Consider the following 27,184-nt stretch of genomic DNA (forward strand, 5'->3'; position numbering starts at 1 on the left):
TAGACAACCTACAAAGAGACACTAACGCGATGCTGGCCGACCAGCCTTGGTACTCAAAACTGTGGAACATTGGACTTAATATTCAGATCCACCCATGGATAAGGATTATATCACATGTACTTGTAGTAATACAAGGCCTGGTCCTGATGGTATTGGTAGGGCTATCCTGTGCACGAATTAAACAGGCCAAACGATACGTCAGGGCACGCACTATGATTAAGACAATAAGGGGCGAAAATTGAAACAATCCTGCAAAAGGGGCTTACCTTATATAGCTCTGCGGGAGAAGTCACAGGGGGTCCTGAAGTTTGGGAGATGGCCACCCAGACGAACGGACACATCTGAGACTTGCCACAGGGAATAGTTTCCAGGGAATATGGCCCACTTGGCGTTTGGCCAAGGGCCAAAAGGGGGGAATTGTAAGAGACATTTGGCATTGGGACAATGGTTAAAGTGCTGGTTCCTGCAGAGACCCATAAGGAGGTAAAAGGCCTCTCTTCGGCCTTGCACATTCCAGTACCAAGGCTCCAGAAGTTATTAATTCAATATGTACCAGGACATTAGATAATATTTCGACAGAATTCGATGAGAGAACCTAAACAGACATTGATAAGGCCTTGCGAAGAAGCTCGAGGCAGACTCACGGGCACCAAGGAGAATCAACAAATTCTAACCTGATGAGGTCATCCCAGCTAAGGTCTAAAAGTTGCCTTGAGATCTTGGCTTGTCAATCCAAAATATTACTAATAAGGTAACCCAATTAGAGATCGAGGGAGGTCGTACCGGGGGTATGAAGGGGTCTGTGAAATGTATAAATGATGTGTGATTTTGCTACACGAGGAGCATCTCCACTCACAGGCGGCTGTGATGAGAGGTGTTCGTAATTAAAGATCGTTGTACCTTGCCATCCGTCTCTGTCTGCTAACTTCGAGAATTGCTACACTGGTTGGGGCGAGCATTGACCCTCTATATCAGGGGGCCTGCTAGTGGAGGAGAAGCCTTCCCATTTTTCCCCTACATAAATGTTACTGTTTAAATTTGATAGCAATTACTGTTTGGAAAGTGTGTTCTTTATAATGGTTCAGAGTGCTGATGTGGAGGTCTGCCCGCTTCCTTTTCAAATGGATTTTGCAGTAAAAGGTATTTTGCACGCTTCTAGGTGCAAAATAGTGCTTAGTTTTATGGAATTGACTTGTGAACAAGAGTGATTTTAAAATTTCCTTGTGTAAATTTGGAGGGCTTGCACTTTTTTCAGAGGATCTGAAGCAACAAAAGGCATCACCTCCTGAAGTTGGCAGCATAGCAGAAGATGCTGGAAACAGTCTAGTCCAGAGGGGAGGAATGCCACCTAAGGATGACGAGGAGGCAAGTTTTGAAGTAGAAGCAGATAGGAGTTATAAGTTAGCATTCAATATAGTTGCAATGTGATAAAATATCATTTTTGTTATGCAAAGAGGCACTTCTTTGGCATACAGGAAGAGGAGTGCATGAGGAGGCTCAGACGAACCATGAAGGCTCTTTAAAGAGCATTTGCAGTTTTATATTGAAATTTATACCATTTATGTTTACCTAAAAGTTGTGCTGTTGCTGATTATTCAAGATACTTTGAAGTATGCAAAACTACTATAATGTAAAGAAATTCTGAAAACATCTACAAAGTGGCTCTATTTTGTGTTGTTCACATTTTTTTTCTGTCCAGCAAAGTTGCACAAGGTCGTTTGGAAACTACTGGAAATGATTTAAAACAAATAGTTTGAATAGGACCGTGTCATTCGTATTGATTTAACATTCAGTGCTGATGACCTCGTTTAAAGAGTGGTTGGAAGCACAGGTGCAGCGTCGAAAATTGAGAGTTCCGAAACGTTCCGGAATCCAGACTCCATGACGATTGGTGGCAGGGTTGTCCAGAATCCGTAAAATGTTCCGGAATCCAGACCCGCCGCCGCTGTCGACCTCGGGGCCCCGCCACTGTCGGGCCTCGCCTTGCCTCGCCCGCCTCACCGCCGCTGCCCTTACCTCGGGGCCCCGCCACTGCTGCCCTTACCTCGGGGCCTCCTCACCGGCCCGAATACCTCCTCGGCGGCTTGGGTATTTCCGGATTCATGACGTCAGCAAGACATTCTGAAGTCCGGAAATATCCGGAACGTCCCCGGTCTCGAGGGTTCCGGATAGACATAGAAACATAGAAATTAGGTGCAGGAGCAGGCCATTCGGCCCTTCGAGCCTGCACCGCCATTCAATAAGATCATGTCTGATCATTCAACCTCAGTACCCCTTTCCTGCTTTCTCTCCATACCTCTTGATCCCTGTACGCTGTACAGGTACCTGTATTACTGACACTGCAATAGCAGAATTAACTTGCACAGTTGCAATGGAATTATTTTGAAGCTACCTGGTTTAATGAATGCATCTCTACTGACAATTCAACATCATCATATTGTCAGCCTCTATAGTCAAAGCTAGTTTACTTGATGTGTTTAAATAAATATAACTCAAAGAACCAACAGCAAAAGGCAAAGAAGAAATATGTTAACTATAAATATATTTGATCAAAAAGATGCTGATAGTGAGACACTCTCTTGGGAATTATACTTTTAAAAAAATGATTAATAGTTTGTACAACTATGCCAATTTTGGAGCACCATTAGTTTTCCTTACTGAGCAATTGGTAGAAAACTCCATCTTATGTTATAGATTAAGATACTATGGGCTAGATATTGACACATACAGAGAATGGGGCTTGTTGATGGCTGGAAGAGTTAAATTAACCATATCAGATGTTGTTTTACTTGAGGCAGTTTACTGGTTCAATGCAAAAGTGAAGAACTGGGGTGGGGGTGGGGAATCCCTATAATATCTAGACATGGATACCGTGATGCTAACCATGAGACCGCCACTATATTCTGTCCCATTTTGTTCGAACATATATTTATACTTGGTGAGAAAAGTCGCAGATCTCCTATTTTTAACGCGGGATCTCAAGATCATAGATAGTTAGTATGCCTGAATGAAAAATGTTTCACGAAAAAGGCCTTAAAATGTTTGAGATATGAATTGCATGTTTCTGTTAAAAGCTTGTAGGAATTGGAAGGAAGATAGCCCATTTTAAAAGAGAGCCCAAGACTCGATCTAAACTTGAAATACCTAAAAAGGTAATCTTTTGTTGAATAGTTTGTATGAGTTACTGGTATTTTTCCAACTATATTAAATAGTATTCTGCCTGCTCCTGAAGCTAATTATTGAATAACAATAACAGGTTGACCAGAACTATACTTTCACTCTTTCTCCTCCCTTTCTGCCCCCAACAATACAGAAAAAGAAAGGCAGACTTGCATTTATATAGCACCTTTCACACAACCTCAGGATGTCCCAAAGCACTTTTTAGCCAAGTGTAGTCGTGTTGTAATGTAGAAAACTCCAACAGCCAATTTACGACCAGCAAGGTCCCATAACCAGCAATGAGAGAATTACAATATACCCACACCAGAAGCATATTAAAATTTTCCTAAGCAGGGATTTATCCCTTTGTGACAGGCTGTCAGGCTGTCCAGGCTGCCATTTGGAAGGCGGTGACCTAAAGCAGATGTAGTTGCATACTCTTTCCTATCCGATTCCTCGGGCAGCATTCGGTACCATTAGCAGCCTTGTTAACTTTCCTTGGCATACCTTCCATATCTGACCCGAAGACCAGATATAGGAGATAGGACCAAACAATCATTTATGAAAAGATCATTATTGGTTTAAAAAAATGTGGAGGAACGCATCCAATCAAATAAATTAACCATGAAACCTTGTGAGGAGAGACTTGAGACACTGACACCAGTTCTGCTGACGCAGAGAAGGCCAAGAGGAGACACGAGAGGTTTTGAAAATTATGAAAGGTTTTGATAGTGAATGGGAAATATTATTTTCTCTAGTTGAGTCAATGACAAGGGTGTAATCATTTGCTAAGGGCTAGAATTTCCTAACAACCCGCCAGCGTCCGATTGCCACCCAAAAGACCGTTAAGATTTCCAAGATAATTGCCGGCGAAAACTTGATGTGGCCTCACCAATACCTTTATATAGCTGCAGCAAGACTTCTATGTTTTTATACTCCATCCCCTTTGCAATAAAGGCCAAGATACCATTGGCCTTCCTGATCACTTGCTGTATCTGCATACTATCATTTTGTGTTTCATGCACAAGTACCCCCAGGTCCCGCTGTACTGCGGCACTTTGCAATCTTTGTCCATTTAAATAATAACTTGCTCTTTGATTTTTTTTCTGCCAAAGTTCATGACCTCACACTTTCCGACATTATACTCCATTTGCCAAATTTTTGCCCACTCACTTAGCCTGCATGTCCTTTTGCAGATTTTTTGTGTCCCCCTCACACATTGTATTTCCTCCCATCTTTGGCCCCAAGTTTCCGGCCGTGCTGAAAACGGCGCAGCCCCGAACTGCACACCTGTTTTTCGCGCCTAAAAGTGCGCATGAAAAAAACTGCGAGATTCTCCGGCTCCTTGGAGCTCGATCTCTGCTTGGCACGGTGCGCACTTCACAGCGGGGGGCGAAGCCAAACACTCGCGCCGATTCTGTAAGCAGTGGGGGGCGGGTCTAATTTAAATGAGTCAACGTCGTGCCGGCAACCCTGCGCGTGCGCGTTGGAGCGAGCGCGCACGCGCAGTGTCAAACAAACATTGGCACTCGGCCATTTTTAAAGGGACTGGAGAAAAAGTGAAGATTTGTCTCTTGGACCACTGGAAAGACTTGTAATTTAATTTTTGTGATATTTTTGTGTGTGAGGGAGTGCTTTTAGCAGCACTGTTGAATAAATCACCTGCTGAAATCAGTGAGTTCAGCTTTTCACTGCTAAACTTGCAGAACCGGTGCTGCATTGATGCATGCAAATTAAGGACTGTGTGTTTTGAGAAATTAAGAGTGCCAATTCAACTTTGCAATGGATCAACGTCCACCAAGAACAAAGAATTTCTTGCATGAGGAAGTAGAGATATTAGTCAACGTAATTGAGCAGAGATGGCAGGAGCTAGATACCAGCAACAGAGGTAGCATAAAAGTGCCACCAAAAGAAATGAAGAAACGCTGGAACCAAGTTGCAGAAGATTACTGTGCAGTCGTGCATACTATGAGATCTGGAAGCCAGTGTAAAAAGAAATGGCACAACCTTGGTCAAGTAGTTAGTGTAAGTAATATTTTCAGTTTTTAATTTAATCGTAATTGTAACCTGGCTATCTGTATGTCCCACCTTGCAAACTGACACACTCTGGAAAAGTTATATTTTACTCTTTGCAGAAGAAATTGGCCCAAACAAAAGGGAGGCAACTCGGACAGGAGGAGGCGTGCCCAATCTGCATCCACTGACACCCTTGGAACAGAGGGTAGCTGCTATGATGAGTCGTACATGGAGAAAAGCAATCAGTCCCGCACGCGAGGAAGAGCGTAAGTCCTGAAAATGCATCGTGGCCCTTTAAATCAACCTGCTGCCTAACCTGCTATGTGTGAGAGTACTCATGCCACCCATCCGGCCCCCTCCCTTGCTGTTAAACATTTGACTGTTCTGATGTATTTTGCAGAACATGATGATGATGATGATGACGATGCTGCTGCTTGTAACTTTACAAATTATAAGGGATCTTATGGTTTTTAAGTGATCTTATAGTGTAAATGCTCTCACATTTTTTTGTATCTTATTTAATTTTGTACCTAAAAAGTGATCCTGAAGTTTAAGTGTTCTTCAGAGTGTAAGATTTTTCACATTGAAACTGCTTTGTAAGTTTTATAACTTTACAACATATAAGTGATCTCAGGGTTTTCAAGTGATCTAATAGTGTAAATGCTCTCACATTCTGTAACTTAATTAATTTTGCATCTAAAAAGTGATCTTGAAGTTTAAGTGATCTTAGAGTGTAAAATTTTTCACATAGAAATTGTTTTGTAACTTTTGTTCTTTTACAAGTTTTTAAGTGATCTTCAAGAGTCATATTAAAAAGTATAGTTTGATACAACAAATATTTTATTACAGTGACGTTAACTTTTCAATAAAATATTTTTTCATTAAAACTGTTTCATGTTCCATTAACACAACACAACGTAGGAACAACTGCGAAGAATAAACATGTCCATGCGCAAAAGTGGTCGCAGAGTCCTCAGGCATCAGTAGTTGACGCGTTCACGGATGAGCTGCTGGCGCAAGGCTCAAGCAATCGTTAAAGGGGCACGATGAACGGCCCTCCTCAGACCTCGTGCTCCGGCATCAGGCACTTGCATGCTTTCCTGATCGTCGTTATTATGCACATCCTGCTCTTCTGTAATACTATCATCATGCACTGGACCCTCACGTAGGTCTTCTGGTTCCACGACCAGCTCCTGCTGCCTCATGATAACTAAGTTATGAAGCATGCAGCACACAACAGTGAAGTGACCGACAATCTGAGGAGCGTATAGCAACTGTCCTCCGGAATGGTCCAGGCATCGGAATCGCTGTTTCAATATGCCAGTGGTCCTCTCAATGATGCTGCGTGTCGCAATGTGCGCCATGTTGTACTGACGGTCAGCTTCTGTCTGTGTCATGCGTAGGGGCGTCATGAGCCAGGTGGTCAGGCCGTACCCTTTGTCTCCCAGTAGCCAGCTCTGCCCTTCTGGCTGCTGCTCAAACATGTCAGATATAACGCTGTCGCATAGGATGAATGCATCATGGGTGCTGCCAGGGTATCTCGCATCGACTGACATGATGCGCTGTTTGTCGTCACACACGAGTTGCACATTGATAGAGTGGAAACCTTTCCTATTTCGGTACTGCTCAGAATCCTCCACAGGTGCTCGCAAAGCTATGTGGATACAATCAATGCAGCCCTGTACCTTTGGGAAGCCTGCAATCCTGAAGAAGCCCACAGCCCTCTCATGGATCGCTTGTGTGATCATTGGGAAATTGATGAAGTCATTCCTTCGCGCATACAGTGCAGCCGTGACCTAGTAAACGCAGGCATGTATTGCACATTGAGAGATGACACACACATCTCAAGTTGTAGCCTGAAACGATCCCGAGGCATGGAAAGAAAGTGCAGCTGTTGCCTTCACTGCAACAGACAGGGCAGTTGGCGTTCCGCTTCTGGGCTGCAAATCTGCTCTCACCATATCACAGATCTCAGTGGCAACTTCTCTGCGAAAACGCAGCCTTTTCACACAATCAGCCTCGCTCATGTCCAGGTACGAGCGTCGATATTGTCGACGTGGGTAAGGTCTCCTGCCCATCAACCTACGGGCTACGACGTTCCTGGTGCGGTGAGCTCTAATCAATTCTCTCCTATGCAGTGAATTGATGGCGAACCATTGCATAATACGTGGTGTTGACAATGCAGCACCCATTCTGCAAATTTAAGTATAAAACTGTCTGTGGCTGCCTTTCCCTGTCCAAATGGCCTCAGTCCCCCTCACAGATGCTGCTGTATCCTCGGCTGCCGTCGAGCCACTGACGCCGGCCCTTAAGCGTGACCAAATGGCCTCAAACACCTTAAAAAGCTGCGTGCATCCAGTGTTGATTCTTTGGCTGCCGGCCAGCCACTGACGCCACTGCTATCCCATGGCTGAATGGCCTCATGTCCGTCCGGTGTTGATTCTTCGGCTGCCGGCCAGCCACTAACAGAATGAAGGCCTGCCTGCAGCACAGCAGCTCAGCTCGAAGGCTGCTTGCTGCCGCTGTTGGGGCTGCCGTCGAGACACTGACGCCACACCCCTGCCTGTCTCCAACATGAAAGGCCTGCCTGAAGCACAGCAGCTCGAAGGCTGCTGCTGTTTCACACAGGTAGGAACATGGTTTATTTAATCTTTTCTTTGCTTATAAATTTTTATTCAGGTTGGGTTTATTTGTATAATATTTGTATCAGTATAACTAAGGATTTATTGTAGAATTTAATGACTTCCCTTCCCCCCCCCCCATTCCCTGCACCTAATTTGTAACCTACGCCTGATTTTCTAAAGTGTAGACAAGGTTTTTTCGAACGTACAAAAGTCTTCACTTACTCCATTCTAAGTTAGTTTGGAGTAAGTTTTCGCTGCCTAAACTTTGAAAACAGGCGTAAGTGGCCGGACACGCCTCCTTTTGGAAAAGAAAATTCTGTTCCAAAGTGAAACTTCTAACTGACTAGAACTGGAGCAAACTAAATGCCGAGAATTCAAATTTCTAAGATACTCCATTCTAAGCCAGTTGCTCCAAAAAAACAGGAGCAACTCGGGCCGAAACTTGGCCCCAATGTATCGTCAGCAAATTTGGCTACGTTACACTCAGTCTCTTCTTCCAAGTCGTTAATATAGATTGTAAATAGTTTGGGTCCAGCACTGATCCCTGCGGCACCCCACTAGTTACTGGTTGCCAACCAGAGAATGACCCATTTATCCCGACTCTGTTCTCTGTTAGCTAGCCAATCCTCTATTTCAAATGTGTGAGCTCCTATAATTTCATTTCATTAAATCTGAATAAAAACAGACATTCTCTTATTTTTCATAATTTCAGTGCCTACAAACGACAGTAACAAGACTATATTTTTCAAATATTTTTATCATTCACCTAAAATATTTTTCAAATGCCTAATATCAAAGGACTGAAGTGTATTATAATCTCTTTGAGAACGCTGAAGCATTATCAAAATATACAATCTGCATTGATTTCCTTTAAGTAAAGCATGGGCATTGTAGATAACAAAACAGTGGCATGGCTGTTTAAGTTGACAAGTTAGGTTCTATGTAGAGTCTTTAATGAGCTTAAGCTTTGCATATGAGTGAAAATATAAATCAATGTGTCAAAAAAAAGACATTTTCAAAAATGATTACATTCCTAATTAAATAATTTACGTTGGGAATGTGGATGCTGTTACTCCTGTGTTCAGGTGCTCCTCATATGACACATTCATGTCTGTTACATACTAGATTGTGTTACTTGCAGCAAATGTTTCCTGTTTGTGCTAACCATATAGAACAGTTGTTGTTTATGGTAGAGTGAACAGAATGCATTTCTTTCATCTTGTTTCACACAGAATATATTCTTTACTATAGTTTATCTTAATAACAGTCTGCAGAACTTATTGTAGTTATAAAATAGAAATAACATTTTGAATACTTTGTGCACTCACGAAAAGAATGTGAAGTTATGCTTTTCTGTCTGCCTTATGAATGTTTTTTCTAATAATGTAGTGATTAACATAGTAATCCTGGAACAATCAAATACATTGCAGTAAGGTGCGAACATCTGACTACTGCAAGTTGCAAAGGATGCAGAGTGCCGATATTCCAAACTTCTTGCCAAATGGGCTGTTTCCTGTCTATTTCAGTTCTTCCACTCCCTTAACCCCAGGACAAACTGGCCTCTAGGGCTGCTTGTTCGGGGTTAGTGATGAAAAGTCACCTATACTTTCACTAATGTAGGCATGCCTCCTACAGGCAGATCTATTATCTGCCAACTCTCTGTAGACCAGAATAGGCTGTTCTGGTTTTAAATGCTACAATGCAATTCATTCACTCTCAGCTTTAGGGTGACCTTGATTTGAGTGACCAAATCTTCCAGCAACAAGGGGGCCAAGTTTCGGCCTGAGTTGCTCCTGTTTTTTTTGAGCAACTGGTTTAGAATGGAGTATCTTAGAAATTGCAATTCTCGGCATTTAGTTTGCTCCAGTTCTAGTCAGTTGGAACAGTTTCAGTTTGGAACAGATTTTTTTTTCAAAAAGGGGTGTGTCCGGCCACTTATGCCCGTTTTGAAAGTTTAGGCAGTGAAAACATACTCCAAACTAACTTAGAATGGAGTAAGTATAGATTTTTGTATGCTCAGAAAAACCTTGTCTACACTTAGAAAATCAGGAGTAGGTTACAAATCAGGCGTAGGGAATGGGGGGGAAGGGGGGTTTAAAGGGAAGTTTACAAACATTAAACACTTCAGTTTTACAAATAAAAAGCCATCATCAATAATAAATGATAAATACATCACTAAATCAACCAATAAATCAATCAAAAAAAATTAATAAAAAATAAAAAAAAAATTAAAAATCAATAAATAAAACATTTTCTACTTACCGACTGCAGCACCGGGAGTCCTCCAACAGCGTGCTGGGACGACCCCACCACCAGTGTGTCTCTGTCAGTGTCTCTATCTCTCTGTCTGTCTGTGTGTGTGTGTGTCTCTCACTGTCTGTCAGTGTCTGTGTTTCTGACAGTGAGGGGAGGGGGAGGGGGGGGAGGGGGAGAGGGGAGGGGGGGAGGAGGAGGAGAAGAGAGGGGAGGGGGAGGAGGAGAAGAGAGGGGAGGGGGGAGGAGAAGGGTGGAGGGGAAGGAGAGAGGAGAGAGGGAGGGGGAGGAGAAGGGTGGAGGGGGAGGAGAAGGGTGGAGGGGGAGGAGAAGGGTGGAGGGGAAGGAGAGAGGAGAGAGGGAGGGGATGGGAGGAGAGGAGGGAGGGAGTGAAGGAGAGAGGAGGGAGGGAAGGAGACAGGAGGGAGGGAAGGAGAGGGGAGGAGAGGAGGGAGGGAGTGAAGGAGAGAGGAGGGAGGGAAGGAGACAGGAGGGTGGGAGGGAAGGAGAGGGAAGGAGAGGGGAGGGGAGGGAGGGAAGGAGAGGGAGGGAAGGAGAGGGGAGGGAGGGAAGGAGAGGGGAGGGAGGAAAGCGGAGGGAAGGAGTTGGGAAGGAGAGGGGAGGGAGGGAGAGAAGGAGGCAGAACGGTCGGGCCCAAGACTGCGGGCAGGATTTACAGCAAGGTGGCGTCGGGTCCCGGGGGTGGGGGGGTCGGGGGGGGTGGGAGCGTCGCGGAGGTCGGGGGGGGGGGAGAGTCGCGGGGGGGCGGGGAGTGTCGCGGAGGTTGGGTCGCCGGCGGGGGAGCGGAGGTCGGGTCGCCGGGGGGGGGGGGGAAAGAGAGGGGGAGCGGAGGTCGGGTCGCCGAGGGGGGAACGGAGGTCGGGTCGGGGGGAAGCGGAAGTCGGGTCGCCGGGGAGGGGAGGGAGCGGAGGTCGGGTCGGCGGGGGTCAGGTCGCAGGGGTGGGAGGAGAGCGGGGGTCGGGTCGGGTCCGGTCGAGTGGGAGGTGGGCCTCATCCACGCAGACCCAGTGAGGCCATTTGTCCAGGGCTCGGGGCTGCGTGCTTCGGGCCCCTCCCACAGTTTTGGGCGGCTGGAGCTACTGCACATGCGCGCCCACTGTAGCGCGCATGTGCAGAGGTCCCGGCACTGTTTTCAGCGCAGGGACCTGGCTCCGTCCCCCACAGCTCATGCTGTGCCACGCCCAGCTCCAGAGGACCTGCAGGGAGCCGGAGAATAGGTGAGTTTTTTTTAGGAACACTTTGTGGCGCGAAAACGGGCGTCCAGGTCCGACGCAGCCCGAAACTTGGGCCCAAGGTGTTAGCACCTTACTGTAGTGTATTGGATAGCTTCAAGATTACAATATTAATAATGGTATCAAAGAAAACAATCAGAGGTGGACAGAAAATCTTTATTTAGTATTTATTATTCATGTGAATTCTCATAAAATATTAAAAACATTATTTTGTAAATAACTACCAGGCTAAGGAAGTTGGGTTTGCAGTCTTAACTGCTGACTGATTTTGTGCTGCTATTTGCTAATACTAGCAGTCTCTACTGCAAGTGGCTTTTCCCTATTCAACCACTCACTTTGTAGGTGATGGTGGACCCAAAACAGCAGTATTGAAGTGGTCTGCACTAGGAACCTAGGGGTAAAGTTTCGGCCTGAGTTGCTCCAATTTTTTTGGAGCAACTGGTTTAGAATGGAATATCTTAGAAATTGCAATTCTCGGCATTTAGTTTGCTCCAGTTCTAGTCAGTTAGAACAGTTTCATTTTGGAACAGATTTTTGTTTTCAAAAGGGGGCGTGTCTGGCCACTTATGCCTGTTTTGAAAGTTTAGGCAGTGAAAACCTACTCCAAACTAACTTAGAATGGAGCAAGTGTAGATTCTTGTACGCTCAGAAAAACCTTGCCTACACTTTAGAAATCAGATGAAAGTTACAAATCAGGCGCAGGGAACGAGGGGGGGAGGGAAGTAATTACATTTTACAAGCATTCAACAGTCTTAATTATACAAATCAAGAGCCATCCTGAATAAAAATTATAAACAAAGCAAATAAAAAATATTGAATATTCCTACCAGAATGAAGCAGCAGCAGCCTTCGAGCTGCGGTGCTTCAGGCAGGCCTCCCTTCCATGTAGGAGATAGGGGTGGCGTCAGTGGCTCGACGGCAGCCGAAGACACAGGAAGCAGCCTTCGAGCAGCGAGGGAAGCTGAGGCCATTCGGCCACGGGATAGGGGCGGCGGCAGTGGCTGACGGCGGCTGAAGACACAGCAAGCAGCCTTCGAGCTGCGAGGGAGGCTGAGGCCATTCGGCCACGGGACAGGGAGAGGCAGCCAGATAGCCAGTTTGAAATTTAAATTTGTAATTGCAGAATGGGTGCTGCATTATCAACACCACGGCTTATGCAATGGTTCGCCAGCAATTCACTGCATAGGAGAGAATTGATTAGAGCTCACCGCACCAGGAACGTCATACCTTGTAGGCTGATGGGCAGGAGACCTTACCCACGTCGGCAATCTCGAGCCAGGCGCTCGTACCTGGACATGAGCGAGGCTGATTGTGTCAAGAGGCTGCGTGCCCGCAGAAAAGTTGTCGTTTAGATCTGTGATATGCTGAGAGCAGATTTGCAGCCCAGAAGCAGAACGCCAACTGCCTTGTCTGTTGAAGTGAAGGTAACAGCTGCACTTGCCTTCTATGCCTCGGGATCTTTTCAGGCTACAACTGGAGATGTGTGCGCCATCTCTCAACGTGCAATACATGCCTGCGTTTACCAGGGCATGGCTGCACTGTATGCGTGGAGGAATGACCATCAATTTCCCAATGACCGCACAAGCGATCCATGAGAGGGCTGTGGGCTTCTTCAGGATTGCTGGCTTCCCAAAGGTACAGGGCTGCATTGATTGTACCCACATAGCCTTGCGAGCACCTGTGGAGTATTCCGAGAAGTACAAGAATAGAAAAGGTTTCCACTCCATCAATATGCAGCTCGTGTGTGACGACAAGCAACGTATCATGTCAGTCGATGCGAGATACCCTGGCAGCACCCATGATGCGTTCATCCTACGCGACAGCGTTACATCTGACATGTTTGAGCAGCAGCCAGAAGGGCAGAGCTGGCTACTGGGAGACAAACGGTATGGCCTGACCACCTGGCTCATGACACCCATACGCGTGACACGGATGGAAGCTGACCGTCAGTACAACATGACGCACATTGCGAAGCGCAGCATCATTGAGAGGACCATTGGCATATTGAAACAGCGATTCCGATGCCTGGACCATCCCGGAGGCCACTTGCAATACTCTCCTCAGATTGTCGGTCACTTCACTGTTGTGTGCTGCATGCTCCATAACTTAGCCATCATGAGGCAGCAGGAGCTGGTAGTGGAACCAGATGACCCACGTGAGGGTCCAGTGCCTGATGATAGTATTTTGGAAGAGCAGGATGAGGATGATGACGCCGATTAGGAATGCCCTGAGCACGAGGTGGGAGGAGGGCCGTCCATCGTGCTCCTTTAATGATTGCTCGAGCCCTGCACCAGCAGCTCAACCATGAATGCTTCAATTACTGATGCCTGAGGGTTCTGCGACCACTATTGCGCATGGACATATTTATTCTTTGGAGTTGTTCCTACGTTGTGTTGTGTTAATGGAAGATGAATCAGTTTTAATGAAAAAATATTTTATTGAAAAGTTAACGTCACTGTAATAAAATATTTGTTGTATCAAACTTCACTTTGTAATGTGACTCTTGAAGATCACTTATAAACTTGTAAAGTTACAGAACAATTTCAATGTGAAAAATCTTACATTCTTAAGATCACTTAGACTTCAGGATCACTTTTTAGGTGCAAAATTAAATAAGATACAAAATGTGAGAGCATTTACACTATAAGATCACTTAAAAACCCTAAGATCACTTATAATTTATAAAGTTACAAAACTTACAAAAACAATTTCAATTTGAAAAACACTACTACAGCTACATCAAGAACAAGAACAAAAGCAGCAAAGAAAGGCTGAAACCATCTCTCATCCATCTCAGTGAATGTTCACTTCTTCATGGGGGTGTCATTTGATTGGCCGGGCTGTGTACCCTTATTGCAGCAGCTACCTCAACCAGGCCCTCCCTGACGGCCTGTGTCGTCAATTGCACTCACTCGGACATTCCCTCCCTAAGTTCCCGTGTTATTACTGCTATTTCTCCCGTCAGGACCGTTACCTCTTCACCCACTGCACTGACGCTACCGATGAGTGATCGGGTAAGCTCATTGGTCTCCATACCCAATGCCACAACCTGAGCCGCATCTATTGCACGCTGCATCTCAGGAGAACGTGTCTCCAATCTCCTTCTCCTCTGCCTGGGTCTGCCTTGCGGCACCACTACACAAGGAGGCACGGGCGGGGATGGTGGGACGCTCGATGTTGCAGACGGCAGTACTAGAGAGAGAGGCACGGGCTGGGACGGTGGGGCGTTCGGTGTTCCAGACGACAGCACTTGAGTGCGAGCCGTGAGCTGGGATGATGGGTGAATGGGTGTAAACTGCTCCATAATATCACCAGCACCACTGGGACCCGCAACGTCGGAATCAAAACCATGGAAGGTGGAACCAGAACCTATGTGAGTGGGAAGCGCAGGCTCGGACGGTGGTGCACTGGCTGTAAACTGCTGCATTACACCAGCAGCATCACTGGGACCCACAACATCGGCATCAAAACCATGGAAGGTGGAACCAGAACCTATGCAAGGGGTTGAAACTCTGATGTCCCTTAATGGGGGCTCATAAACATTAATTTGGAAGCTCTCCCCTGTAGACATTTCAGTCATCGCCGCCATCATCCAGTCTGGATCGTCCGCATCTGGTTGTACTTGTTCTTGTTCTGTAGCTTCAGGATCCTCAGGGTGGCAGCATCATCATCATCATCATCATCATCATCATGTTCTGCAAAATACATCAGAACAGTCAAATGTTTAATAGCAAGGGAGGGGGCAGGATGGGTGGCATGAGTACTCTCACACATAGCAGGCTAGGCAGCAGGTTGATTTAAAGAGCCACGATGCATTTTCAGGACTTGCCCTCATCCTCGCGTGCGGGCCCAGCTTGTGCTGTACTGATTGCTTTTCTCCATGTACAACTCATCATAGCAGCTACCCTTTGTTTCAAGGGTGTCAGTGGATGCAGATTGGGCACGCCTCCTCCTGTCCGAGTTGCTTCCCTTTTGTTGTGGGCCAATTTCATCTGCAAAGAGTAAAATATAACTTTTTACAGAGTGCGCCTTTCTGCAGGGTGGGACATACAGATAGTCACGTTACAATTACTGTGGTGTATGTAGCACACAAATCACTGACTCCACACGGTCTGGTGTAAGTCTAACTGCTGTGACCTTCGTCCTTTATTGTTCAGCTCCAGAGTGCCTCCCAGGTGTGGTGGTCAGCCTTATATAGCCTTTGTTACAGGTACTACCAGGGTTTCCCACCGCAGCGCCCTCTGTGGTGTGGCATAGTACTTGCATTACATTTAAGGTACTGGGACGATACACACATCATTACATAACATCACCTTCCCCCCCACCAACTGGACGCAGGACAACGATACACACATCATTACATAACATCACACTTGTCCAACGGAAGGCAGGTGGGCATAGACAGTGCGTTGGTATGGTACATATTATCTGGTACATTAACTGGTTATTGACTGGTAGCGGAACCTTGATTTCCTTGTTAGCCGTTATCATTAATTGTACTTCATCCATTATTTTACACAAATACAGTGGCCATTCAGCATAAAAAAGGTAATTCTTATGATAAATTCACTATCTCACATTAACATAGCTCATTTTAGACTCGCTCTGCCAAACAAAAGTCCTTTGTGGGGACCACCTGTTTGTAAGGCCCTTTTAAGACTCCCAGGTGCATTTCCTCTTTAAGGCGCCATCTTTGATGCAGGAGGATTCCACGAGGCTTCTCCTTGGGCGCCGCCATCTTTGATGCTCTGCAGCTCCGACACGAGGCCGCCGCCATCTTCTCCGACGCTCCGAATGCCCTCCGCCGTCGCAGCCTCCGCTCCCCTCCGCTGCCACCTGACTTGCCGCCTCTCCTGCGGCCGTCGTGGCCGCCTCTGCCCAACGCTACCAGCTCCTCGGGGGGGCCCGCCTAACAGCCTCTTCCTCTGCGATGCTCTTCCGAACCGCCGGCCCCTGGATCCCTCAGCACCCCGCCCGCAACGCACCGCCGGCTCACCGCCCCACCCCCCCCCCACCCCCCCCACTAGGTCCCTCTGTGCAGGGCTGCTTGCCTGTGGGGGCTGAGGCTGCAGGGTCTCTGTGAGGTCCGGGCCTGGGGCTTGCCTGTGGGGGCTGAGGCTGCAGGATCTCTGTGTGAGGTCCGGGGCTGGGACTTGCCTGTGGGTGGATTGAGGCTGCAGCTCCAGCTCGGTCGGCGCTGCTCTCTGGGGACCCGGGGCACGGCAGCACCCCGGGGAGCAGCAGCCTGTGGAGGAATGAACTCTTCCCAGCTCCCACGGACCTTCCCCATTCACCTCCGGCCGAGGAGCGTCGGCCCATCGCCTGCAACGACCCACAAAGGTAAAGCATGCGTCCCGTCCGCGTGGGATACCTGCACCATCGCTCTGCCGAGAACAGGTATCAGTTCCCTGGTGTAGGTACGCAGCTTCACCCTGACCGGGACCAGCTTGGGTCGTGCAGCTGGGTTAATCCACAGTTTATCAAAAGTTCTCTGACTCATCAACGACGGACCCGAGCCCGTGTCCACTTCCATACTCACTGGGACTCCGTTGATTCTTACTTCCCTTATCACTGGGGGCGAATCGTCGGTGCACGTATACAGTCCAAGCACCTCATCTTCTTCTACCAGCTCCTCGCTGAACAGTGGATCATCCCCCATCTCCTCAGCCACATGGCGAGTCTGATTTCTTTTACACGTACGCTGAAGGTGGCCTTTAACGTGGCAGGTATTGCACGTGTACTCCGCAAACCTGCACCGGTGAGCTCCATGGCTTCCTCCACAACGCCAGCATGGTGCTGCTTGATTGGCCCCCCTCAGCGGACTCTGAGCTCCAGGATCCCGAGGTCCGTGCTCTCTGCCCCGGGCAGAGCCACGTTCTGCAGTTTTGTCCGTGGTGGGCGCTATCCTGTGGACAGTGCCTGCTGGGTTCGAGACTGTGTGGATTATTTGCTTGGTGCTGCAAGTCGAGGTCATATGTGCACGGCTGATGGCGATGGCCTTTGTCAGAGTGACTGTGGGTTCCCTGGCCAGCAGCTTGTGAAGGAGGCCCTCGTGGCCAATCCCCATAACGAAAACGTCCCCCAAAGCCTCGTCAAGGTGTGCCCCAAAATCACACGGCGCCGCGAGTCTCCTGAGGTCTGCAGCATATTTGGTGACATCCTGGCCCTCAGGTCTGCAGTGATGGTAAAATTTGTATCTGGCCGTGAGGATGCTCTCCTTCGGTTTCAGCTGGTCACGAATGAGTTCAGTCAGCTCCTCGTATGACTTGTCCCTGGCGCTCCCAGGTGCCAGCAAATCCCATCCTCGTCGCCAATGTGGTGTATGTAGCACACAAATCACTGACTCCACACGGTCTGGTGTAAGTCTAACTGCTGTGACCTTCGTCCTTTATTGTTCAGCTCCAGAGTGCCTCCCAGGTGTGGTGGTCAGCCTTATATAGCCTTTGTTACAGGTACTACCAGGGTTTCCCACCGCAGCGCCCTCTGTGGTGTGGCATAGTACTTACAATACATTTAAGGTACTGGGACGATACACACATCATTACATAACAATTACGACTACATTAAAAACTGAAAATATTACTTGCACTAACTACTTGACCAAGGTCGTGCCATTTCTTTTTACACTGGCTTCCAGATATCTCATGGTATGCACCACTGCGCAGTAATCTTCTGCAACTTGGTTCCAACGTTTCTTCATTTCTTTAGGTGGCACTTTTATGCGACCTCTGTTGCTGGTATCTAGCTCCTGCCATCTCTGCTCAATGATGTTGACTAATATCTCCACTTCCTCATGCAAGAAATTCTTTGTTCTTGGTGGATGTTGTTCCATTGCTGCATTGAATTGACACTCTTATTTTTCAAGACACACAGTTCCTAATTTGCATGCACCTATGCAGCACCTGTTCTGGAAGGTTAGCAGTGAAAAGCAGCACTCACTGATTTCAGCAGGTGATTTATTCAACAGTGCTGCTAAAAGCGCTCCTTCAGACACCAAAAAATCACCAAAATTTAATCCCAAGCCTTTCCAGAGGTCCACGAGACAAATCAGCACTTTTCTTTAAGTTCCTTTAAAAATGGCCGAAAGCCAATGTTTCTGGGCTACTGCGCGAGCGCACGTGCTCCAACGCGCGCGCGCAGGGCTGCCGGCACGACATTCCCTCATTTGACTAAGCCCTGCCCCCTCCACTTGCAGAATCGGTGCGCCTCTGTGGCTCCGCCCCCCGCTGCTGTCTGCGCGCCGCACCGAGCTCCCAGAGACCAGCAAGGAGCCTGAGAACTACGAGGTAGAATTTTGTCGTGCTTTTAGGCGCGAAAAACGGGCGTCCATGTCGGGGCTGCGCCGTTCTAGGCGTGGCCCGAAACTTGACCCCCTAGTGCTACATTAATGCTGCAAAGGGTACGAATGTGGCACAAAATTCCATGTACAGCAGTGCAGTGAGGTGAAACAGCTTGAAGCTGATTTCATTGGGAAATCAGCTGTTTGCACATGAGTCAGCGGAGTCATTTCTAATCCAGAACAGGTGCTTGAAAGTAATATGTGAAGGACACAACGGTACATATTGTATTTGGGAATGCTTTAAAATCATCTAATTTATGCGTAGACTTTGGGGTTGAGCCCAAGATAGGCTGATAAGGAAAAATGTTCACATATGAACATGTTCGGATTACATTCCTGTGCACTAATTAATGCCTGCATAAAGGTGTGCACACAGGAATTGATTTGAGGTGCTTCCCTCTCATTTCAATTTTGTTACACGATCTATCTGTTCACGGCTAATTAACACAGAGGGGGGTTAATTTTAACCCACCCCACGGCGGACAGACGGGGGTTAAATTGGTAAAAATATGAAACCCGACCGTAACCCACTGCGAACACACCCTACTTTAAGTTTAACCACAGCAGGTTGGGGGTGTCTGAGTAACCTGCTTTAGAAAGGCGGATCAGTGATTATAATATTTAACTGAGGCTCCATTCCTCAGATTTTAGGAGCGCTTTGAATTTAATGGTTGCAGTTGGGTTTCCCACGGCCCAGGAAACTAGGCAACTGTAGGGAGACAGGAGCTGCCAGAACTAGCAGATAATTGCTTTTCCAGCACTGCTTGTGGGCCAGGAGGAGCAGGTGTGTTTCTCTGCATCCCCTTCAAGCAAACCTTCTGCTGTGATCTCTTCCTTCCTCACCACAATCAGCCAATTTCCCCCCTGCGATCTCTCCCTCCACCACGTTCTGAGCTCCCACCCACTAACCCCCGATCTATTACGTTAGCTGGGGACTGTCCATAGCTGTCCCCAGCCGTGGCCTTCTATGCAGGCTTTCCCCCAGGGCAGCCGGCGACCCTATCAATTTGGCTGGCTGCCAGGTGGGAAATGGAGTAAAACAATTCTCATGATGTCCTCCTGTTTAATTCGGCAGGACCTCCGCCTTCCTGGTATTTTTGGCTTTGCCAGTTGCAGACAATTGCCTTCGCTCTCTCCCTACCTCCCAGTTAATACTGGGGCCTTAGTTTCAGTGATTAATCACATTTTGACATTGATTAATAGGCTCTGTTTAAACCTATTGGGCTGGATTTTAGGCTTTTTTGCTTTCGGGGTGATAATGGTAACTGGGCGGGAAAGTTAGCGGCCGGAAATAGTTTGCGCTTTAGTAAATTTTAGCATTTAATTTCTAAATGTTGTTGTGCCGTTTGGATACTCTATACTTTATAGTGTATAATTTATAATGTTGGATGCTAGTTGATCTCCCATTGGTTGTGAGAAGGTCGGGGCGGATGAGCGGCGAGTGTTTGTGGCGAGATGCGGTGAGTGTTTATGGTGGAGGAGCGGCGAGAGTTTGTGGCGGAGGTGCAACAGATGAGGGTACAGGGCGCAGAAGAGCCGAGGGCCCAGGGGCAGCATGGGCCAGCCCACACTGCGATATGTGTGCGCGCTAGATCCGTGCAGCAGAGCAGGTCTCCAGTCGTCTTGGTTAATCCTTGCCACTGGACCAAGACCTGGCTCTGTCAAGCCCGTGTGGTGGCTGGTGTGCAACGGCCATTACACGTTAAAAAAATTCATGCACACGCATCTTCCACCCCCTCAATTGAAGTTCAGGACTGGAACGTCGGGTTCTTCATCGAAATACCTGTGAACTTGTGGAAGCAAGGCATCCTTGTTCGAGGGATCGCCTATGATGATGATTTAAGTTCGGGCATCTGGGCCCTCCGTCAGGGGCGCAGTGGTAAGGGAGGCATTGTACACCTCTCTTGGTGCAAGGAAGGGAAACTCCCGAGCTAAACAGCCTACTGGGCTTCAAGGGAGGCCTGTGGGGGGGGAGGGGGACCTAAAAAAAATCCCACAAAACATTCCGAAAACATTGCCCACGCCACTGCAACGCAAATCGCACAAAAAATTAAAACAAAAAACACTTGCACGCACTTTTGGAGTCCATTACCTTCCTCTCTGCCAACGGGAATCGCTGGACGCTCTGATTTCCCAGGCGGTCATTGTGGCCGCACAACCAGGCGGACAAGACTCAAAACCCAAGGCAGTGTCGCAACCAGGTGCGTTCCGAGCAGTGCTACTCAGCGCCGCTGCAAAACCCGACTGGAGGATCGAGGCGGGACACTGGAGACGTCATCGCCACCTTTCACGCCGCTCCGGGGCGAAACCCGAAGCGCAAAGGACCGGAAAATCCAGCCCCCAGTGTTACAGGAGAAATTAGAAATGCCTTTTTTGTTTCTTTTTCCTTTGTATCCCATCCATTGCCCCTATTCTTCCTGAGAATAAATGTACCCTGGAACATTGTAGTGTAAGCAATGGTTACTTCATCAGATGATGTAATAATGCTTCCTTGTCGGACTTTCCGCTTTTCAAGCTATCCACTGTATAGGCCCAATATATGCTATTGAGCAGCCAGAACAGATATCTTTAGCTGATAACAAATAGATTTAACAAGCTTACTGTTTGGTCTTGAAGATGTTCACCATTGAAGAACTTTATTAACATTTTGCTTGTCTTTAACTTATTTAAGGTAGACAATTACATTGACATTGAGGATATAGATAGTGAGAAGGAAACCGAACAACAAAGCGACACTGGTAGGTATCTTTATCTTTATATAGCCGTATATATGCTATACTGCATTCATTTAAACTGATTAAGTGTATTTACCAAGTTCTGTCATCAGCACTTGTCCAGAAGTTTTTCATATCAAGAATGAAGGCTTTTCTGTCAGAAAAATAATTTGGCATTTATAACCCACTTGATTCTCGCTGTATTCCCACTTCAGGAAAAGTTTTTAGCATACCTTTCCAGGTGATTTCTCAGTCTCATATTTGTTAAAATAGTTTCTAATCACTGTGGAACAATTTGTCAAGGATAAATGCACTCAATTTCAAAACCAGTCAAAATTAGACACTATTCAATAGTTTCAATATTTACATTTCAATGATATTAGAAACTATTGTAAACTATCACTCATTAATGAGAATTTAAATAACTAGAACACTGTTAACATGAACTCACTAGTTAGAATCAAAGGGGCCAAGTTTCGGCCTGAGTTGCTCCTGTTTTTTGGAGCAACTGGTTTAGAATGGAGTATCTTAGAAATTGCAATTCTCGGCATTTAGTTTGCTCCAGTTCTAGTCAGTTGGAACAGTTTCAGTTTGGAACAGTTTTTTTTTTCAAAAGGGGGCGTGTCCGGCCACTTACGCCCATTTTGAAAGTTTAGGCAGTGAAAACATACTCCAAACTAACTTAGAATGGAGCAAGTGTAGATTCTTGTACGCTCAGAAAAACCTTGTCTACACTTAGAAAATCAGGCGTAGGTTACAAATCAGGCGTAGGGAATGGGGGGGGTTTAAAGGGAAGTTTACAAACATTAAATACTTCAGTTTTACAAATAAAGAGCCATCATCAATAATAAATGATAAATACATCAATAAATCAATCAATAAATCAATCAAAAAAAATTAATAAAAAATAAAAAAAATGAAAAAATCAATAAATAAAATATTTTCTACTAACCGACTGCAGCACCGGGAATCCTCCAACAGCATGCTGGGTCGCCCCCCCCCCCCAGTGTGTCTCTGTCAGTGTCTCTATCTCTCTGTTTGTCTGTGTGTGTGTCTCTCACTCTCTGTCTGTCAGTGTCTGTTTCTGTCAGCGAGGGGAGGGGGAGGAGGGTGGTGGAGGGGAGGAGGAGGGGGGGGAGGAGGAGGGGGTGGGGAGGGGGGGAGGGGGAGGAGGAGGAGGGGGGTGCAGGGGGGGAGCGCGGGTCGGGTCTGGTCCGGCGGGGGCTGGGAGGTCGGGTCGGGTCCGGTAGGGGGGTCCGGGTCCGGTCCGGGGGCGAGGGGGGTCGGGTCCGGGAGCAGGGGTCCGGTCCGGGGGTGTCGGGGAGCGGGTCCGGTCGGGAGGAAGCAGGAGCTGGCCGTGGGTGGCAGCCTTAGCGACGCAGCCCCAGTGAGACCATTCGGCCAGGGCTAGGGGCTGCATGCTTCGGGCCCCTCCCACAGTTTTGGGCGCCTGGAGCTACTGCACATGCGCGCCCACTGTAGCGCGCATGTGCAGAGGTCCCGGCACTGTTTTCAGCGCAGGGACCTGGCTCCGCCCCCCCACAGCTCTTGCTGTGCCGCGCCCAGCTTCAGAGGGCCTGCAGGGAGCCGGAGAATAGGTAAGTTTTTTTTAGGCGCACTTTGTGGCGCGAAAAACGGGCGTCCAGTTCGCGGCCCGAAACTTGGGCCCATAGAACGTTAAGCAAAGAAGGAGGCCATTTGGCCTCTTGTGCCTCTGCCGGTTCTTTGGTAAAGCTATCCCATTAATTCCACTCCACTGCTCCTTCTCATTAGCCCTTTATTTTTTTCTCCTCAGGCAGTGCATTCCAGATCACAACAATTTACTGTAAAAAAAAATGTTTCATGTTGCCTCTGATTTATTTGGCAATCATCTTAAATCTGTGTCCTCTGGTTACCAACCCTTCTGTCATTGGAAACAGTTTCTCATTTACTGTATCAAATCTCCTCTTAACCTTCTCCGCTCTAAGGAGAACAACCCCAGCTTCTCTAGTCTCTCCAAGTCCCTCATCCCTGATGCCATTCTAGTAAATCTCTTCTGTACCCTCTCCAATGCCTTCACATCAGTGTTCCCTTTAAGATGTGTGGCCACGCAGCTGTCTGGTTGTCCTGCCGAGGCCGCTTGCTGGCTTTATAATGGAAAAACCACGCATGCACGGAAATTTGAATGGGCTGCGCAGCCCGTTAAAATAAAATTAGAGGGAACATTGCTTGACATCCTTCCTAAAGTACGGTGTCCAGAATAGAACACTATACTCCACAACTGAGGTCGAACCAATGTTTTATAAAGGTTTAGCAAAACCATCGTGCTTTTGTACTGTATTCCTCTATTAATAAAGCCAAGGATCCCATATGTTTTTTTAACAGTCTTCTCAAGTTGTGCCGCCTCCTTCATAGATTTGTGTACATACACCCTCAAGTCTCTGTTCCTGCAACCCCTTAAAAATTGTACCATACCATTTAGCTCATCTTGCCTCTCCTCATTCTCCCTACCAAAATGTATCACTTCACACTTCTCGGCGTTAAATTTAACTTGCCATGTGTTTGCCCATTTTACCAGTCTGTCTATGTCCTCCTAAAGTCTGTTACTATCCTCCTCATTGTTTACTACATTTCTGAATTTCGTATCATCTGCAAACTTTGAAATTATGCCCTGTATACCCAAGTCTAGATCATTAATATATATCACAAAGAGCAGTGGTCCCAATATCGACTCTTGGGGAACACCACTGTATACCCTCCAGTCTGAAAAACAACCGTTCACCACTACTCTCTGCTTTCTGTCCCTTAGCCAATTTTGTATCCATGTTGCCACTGTCCCTTTAATCCCATGGGCTTTAATTTTTCTAGCAAGTCTATTATGTGGTACTTTGTCAAATGCCTTTTGAAACTCCATGTACACAATATCAGCCCCATTACTCTCATCAACTCTCTCCGTTACTTCAAAGAATTCGATCAAACATCATTGCCTTTAATAAATCCGTGCTGACTTTCATTTATTAGCTCTTCTTTTCCAAATGCCAGTTATTTTTGTCTAGAATTGTTGTCTCTAAAAGCTTCCCCAGCTGACTGGCCTGTAGCTGCCAGGTTTATCCCTCTCCCATTTTTTAAATAGGTTTAACATTTCCAATCCTCCAGTCCTCTGTTATGGCAAGACTACCCGATACAATATTAAATGATTTTGGTAAAACCTTGAATTATGGCTGATATGATTATTAAAGACATTCTGGAACCAGTTCAAAATAATTGATTATTAATAATTTTTATGAACTCGCATGCAGGTTCTGGCCCTTTAATTGCATCACGTTGGCAGGAGTCCTCTCATTTGCGTTTATGAATATTCACACAGTGAATGCATCGATGTTAATCCTTGGCTACAAACCCTTATATTTTCTGAGCTCAAGATGGTTCTGTTTTTAAATTAAACTGAAGGAAGTGTTTAGCGCCCTCTATATTTAAATGCAGGTTATTAGTGATGAGACTAATGATGATTGCAGCAACTGCAGCCCAGGGACTGTCCCTGCAGCGCCACAGTTGCCTCAGACTGGGCTGTTCTGCACCATTGCAGCTCATCAAAACACAGCTGGGCAGATAAGCAACAAAACAACAGACACCACTAATGAATACGTTTATTGGTTAAGGAATTCAGCCAATGCTGCAGTTGGGGCATTATGATAAAACCATTGTTTCATGTACAGATGCTGTATTTCTCAAGTAGAAGCAGGAAACAAAACTAATTTTAGCTTGCATTGGATTTGTGCAGCATGTCTTCTGTCTGTTGAGATGTCTCAAGTTTTGCTAATCAGTTCTTACATAATTACAGCCCATTCCTATCAATACAAAGGCTGTTAGGTAATTTATTGAATGAAATTGGATTAAAAAAAATTCTTAGGATGTGGGAATCGGTGGCAAGGCTGGCATTTATTGCCATTCTTTAGTTACCCTGAGAAGGTGGTGGTGGGCCGCCGCCTTAAAAGAAAGAAAAACTTACATTTATATAGTGCCTTTCACAACCACCAGACGTTTCAAAGCACTTTACAGCCAATTAAGTACTTTTGAAGTGTCACTGTAGTAATGTGGGAAATGTAGCAGCAGATTTACACAGCAAGCTCCCACAAACTGCTACGTGATAATGTCCAGCTAGTCTGTTTGTTATGTTAATTGAGGGATAAATATTGGCCAGGATACCAGGGATAACTCCCCTACTCTTCTTCGAAATAGTTCACCTGAGAGCCGAAGGGGCCTCAGTTCAACGTCCCATCCGAAGGATGGCACCTCCGACAGTGCAGCACTCCCTCAGCACTGCACTGGAGTATCAACTTAGATTTTTGTGCTCAAGTCCCTGGAGTGGGATTTGAACCCACAACCTTCTGACTCAGAGGTGAGGGTGCTACCAACTAAGGCACAACTGTGACTGATGGAGAGTGAGTCCAAATTCACGGAGTTAGCCCGCCTCTGGAAACAGTTCCTGGTAAGGTATGTGAGGAAGGGGAGGGGAATCGGTAAAGTTTGTGATCGTAGGACTGGGGTGGTGGAGAAGCCCGGGCCAAGGGAGGTGCAAGATATCCTTATGGGACCAGGGGTGCTCTTCCTAATCAACAAGGAACCTATAAAAGGAAAAACAACCATTGCATTCGTGAGACCCTGAAGAACATGTTTCCCTCAGGTCCTGCTGAATTTAACAGAAGGACCTAATTAACATTTATTGTCTGCGTTTCCTGGCTGTATCCAGCCAGATTGAGAGGCTCAGACGAGTGCCATAGCTGGGGGAGGGAGAGATCGGTAGGGAGGGGGAGATCGGAAGGGTGTGGGGGGAGATCGCAAGGGTCGGGGAGAGATCAGAAGGGCTGTGGAGAGAGGTTGGACGCCGCAGCCGGGGAGGGAGGGATCGGAAAGGCCGGTCGGTGGGAGATTGTAGCTTAGCGCAGGGGAGGATTGGATCGTGCAGGGCGTCCGACCTTGTGGAGTGGAAAGCAGGTTAGCTTGAGGTGCTGGGGGGAAGCATGCCTGCTCCTGGCCCATAAGCAGTGCTGGGAAGGCTGTTAGCTCTTCTATGCAGAAGTCAACACCTGCCTTTAGCGTTTGGTTTCACAATCTAAAATGGAGATAAAACTGAGGCACGCAGCCTCATTAAAATATTTAAGTGACCTGCCTCCTGGGAGCGGGTAGATCACCCGTCCTCCTATCCCAACTTCGCTAAAAGTGGTCGAGCTCGAGGTGGGTTGGGTTCGGGTTTGAGACTTCTAACATTTTTACATCCCATCCAACCCAAACCCAACTAATTTTTGAGGGTTAAAATTCTCCTCTCACTGTCTAGGCACACATGCAAAGCAGGGTCTAGTGCCCTTTGAATCATATCCCAAAAGAGTTGAGCCTAAAAATTGATTAATGCTACGCCCTTTTTACAGGCGTAAAACGGGTGCCTAAGCATCCCCATTCTGTCCCGGAAGCATGTCACTCGCCATATTGGTAAAGACACCAGTATAGGTATTCAGGGCCTGCACCTGAAACAGATGTTAGGGTCTTTGCAGATTCAAATAGGTGGCCTAATGCTTGTTTGAGGTCCTCTTCCCAAAATTGGGCATCCCTAAACACAGCCGGCATGAGGATAACCATGTTTACATGCAGCCTAATGTTCCCTTTAACACATGGTCTAGAAATTTGGTGCGGGGTGGGGGGATGTACATGATAAGTACAATCCCTGCGCCCAAGTTGTGAGTCCCAAGGTGTCCCCGATATTGGGCCTCAGGCCTCATTTCCATGAAGTGGGCGAGCTGCGGAGAGTAAAAGGCAGCTTGCCTGCTGAAGCATTGTTGAAGATCGGGCTGC

At 47.0% G+C, this 27,184-nt stretch overlaps 1 protein-coding gene across 4 annotated transcripts in view; it reads left to right on the top strand.

The window, feature by feature from the left end:
* The window catches only part of iftap (intraflagellar transport associated protein), a 100,780-nt gene that overhangs the window by 44,654 nt on the left and 28,942 nt on the right, over positions 1-27,184 (top strand). For 3 of the 4 annotated variants that reach the window (XM_070899654.1, XM_070899655.1, XM_070899656.1), the window contains exons 3-5: positions 1,256-1,365; positions 3,075-3,152; positions 21,316-21,382. In XM_070899654.1, coding sequence (XP_070755755.1) covers positions 1,256-1,365; positions 3,075-3,152; positions 21,316-21,382 — 255 coding nt within the window. Of the gene's footprint in view, positions 1-1,255; positions 1,370-3,074; positions 3,153-21,315; positions 21,383-27,184 lie in introns of all 4 variants that reach the window. The other variant, XM_070899657.1, reaches the window with a different exon arrangement.

This window comes from Pristiophorus japonicus, chromosome 14 (genome assembly GCF_044704955.1).
Source record: "Pristiophorus japonicus isolate sPriJap1 chromosome 14, sPriJap1.hap1, whole genome shotgun sequence".
Classification (NCBI taxonomy): Eukaryota; Metazoa; Chordata; class Chondrichthyes; family Pristiophoridae; genus Pristiophorus; species Pristiophorus japonicus.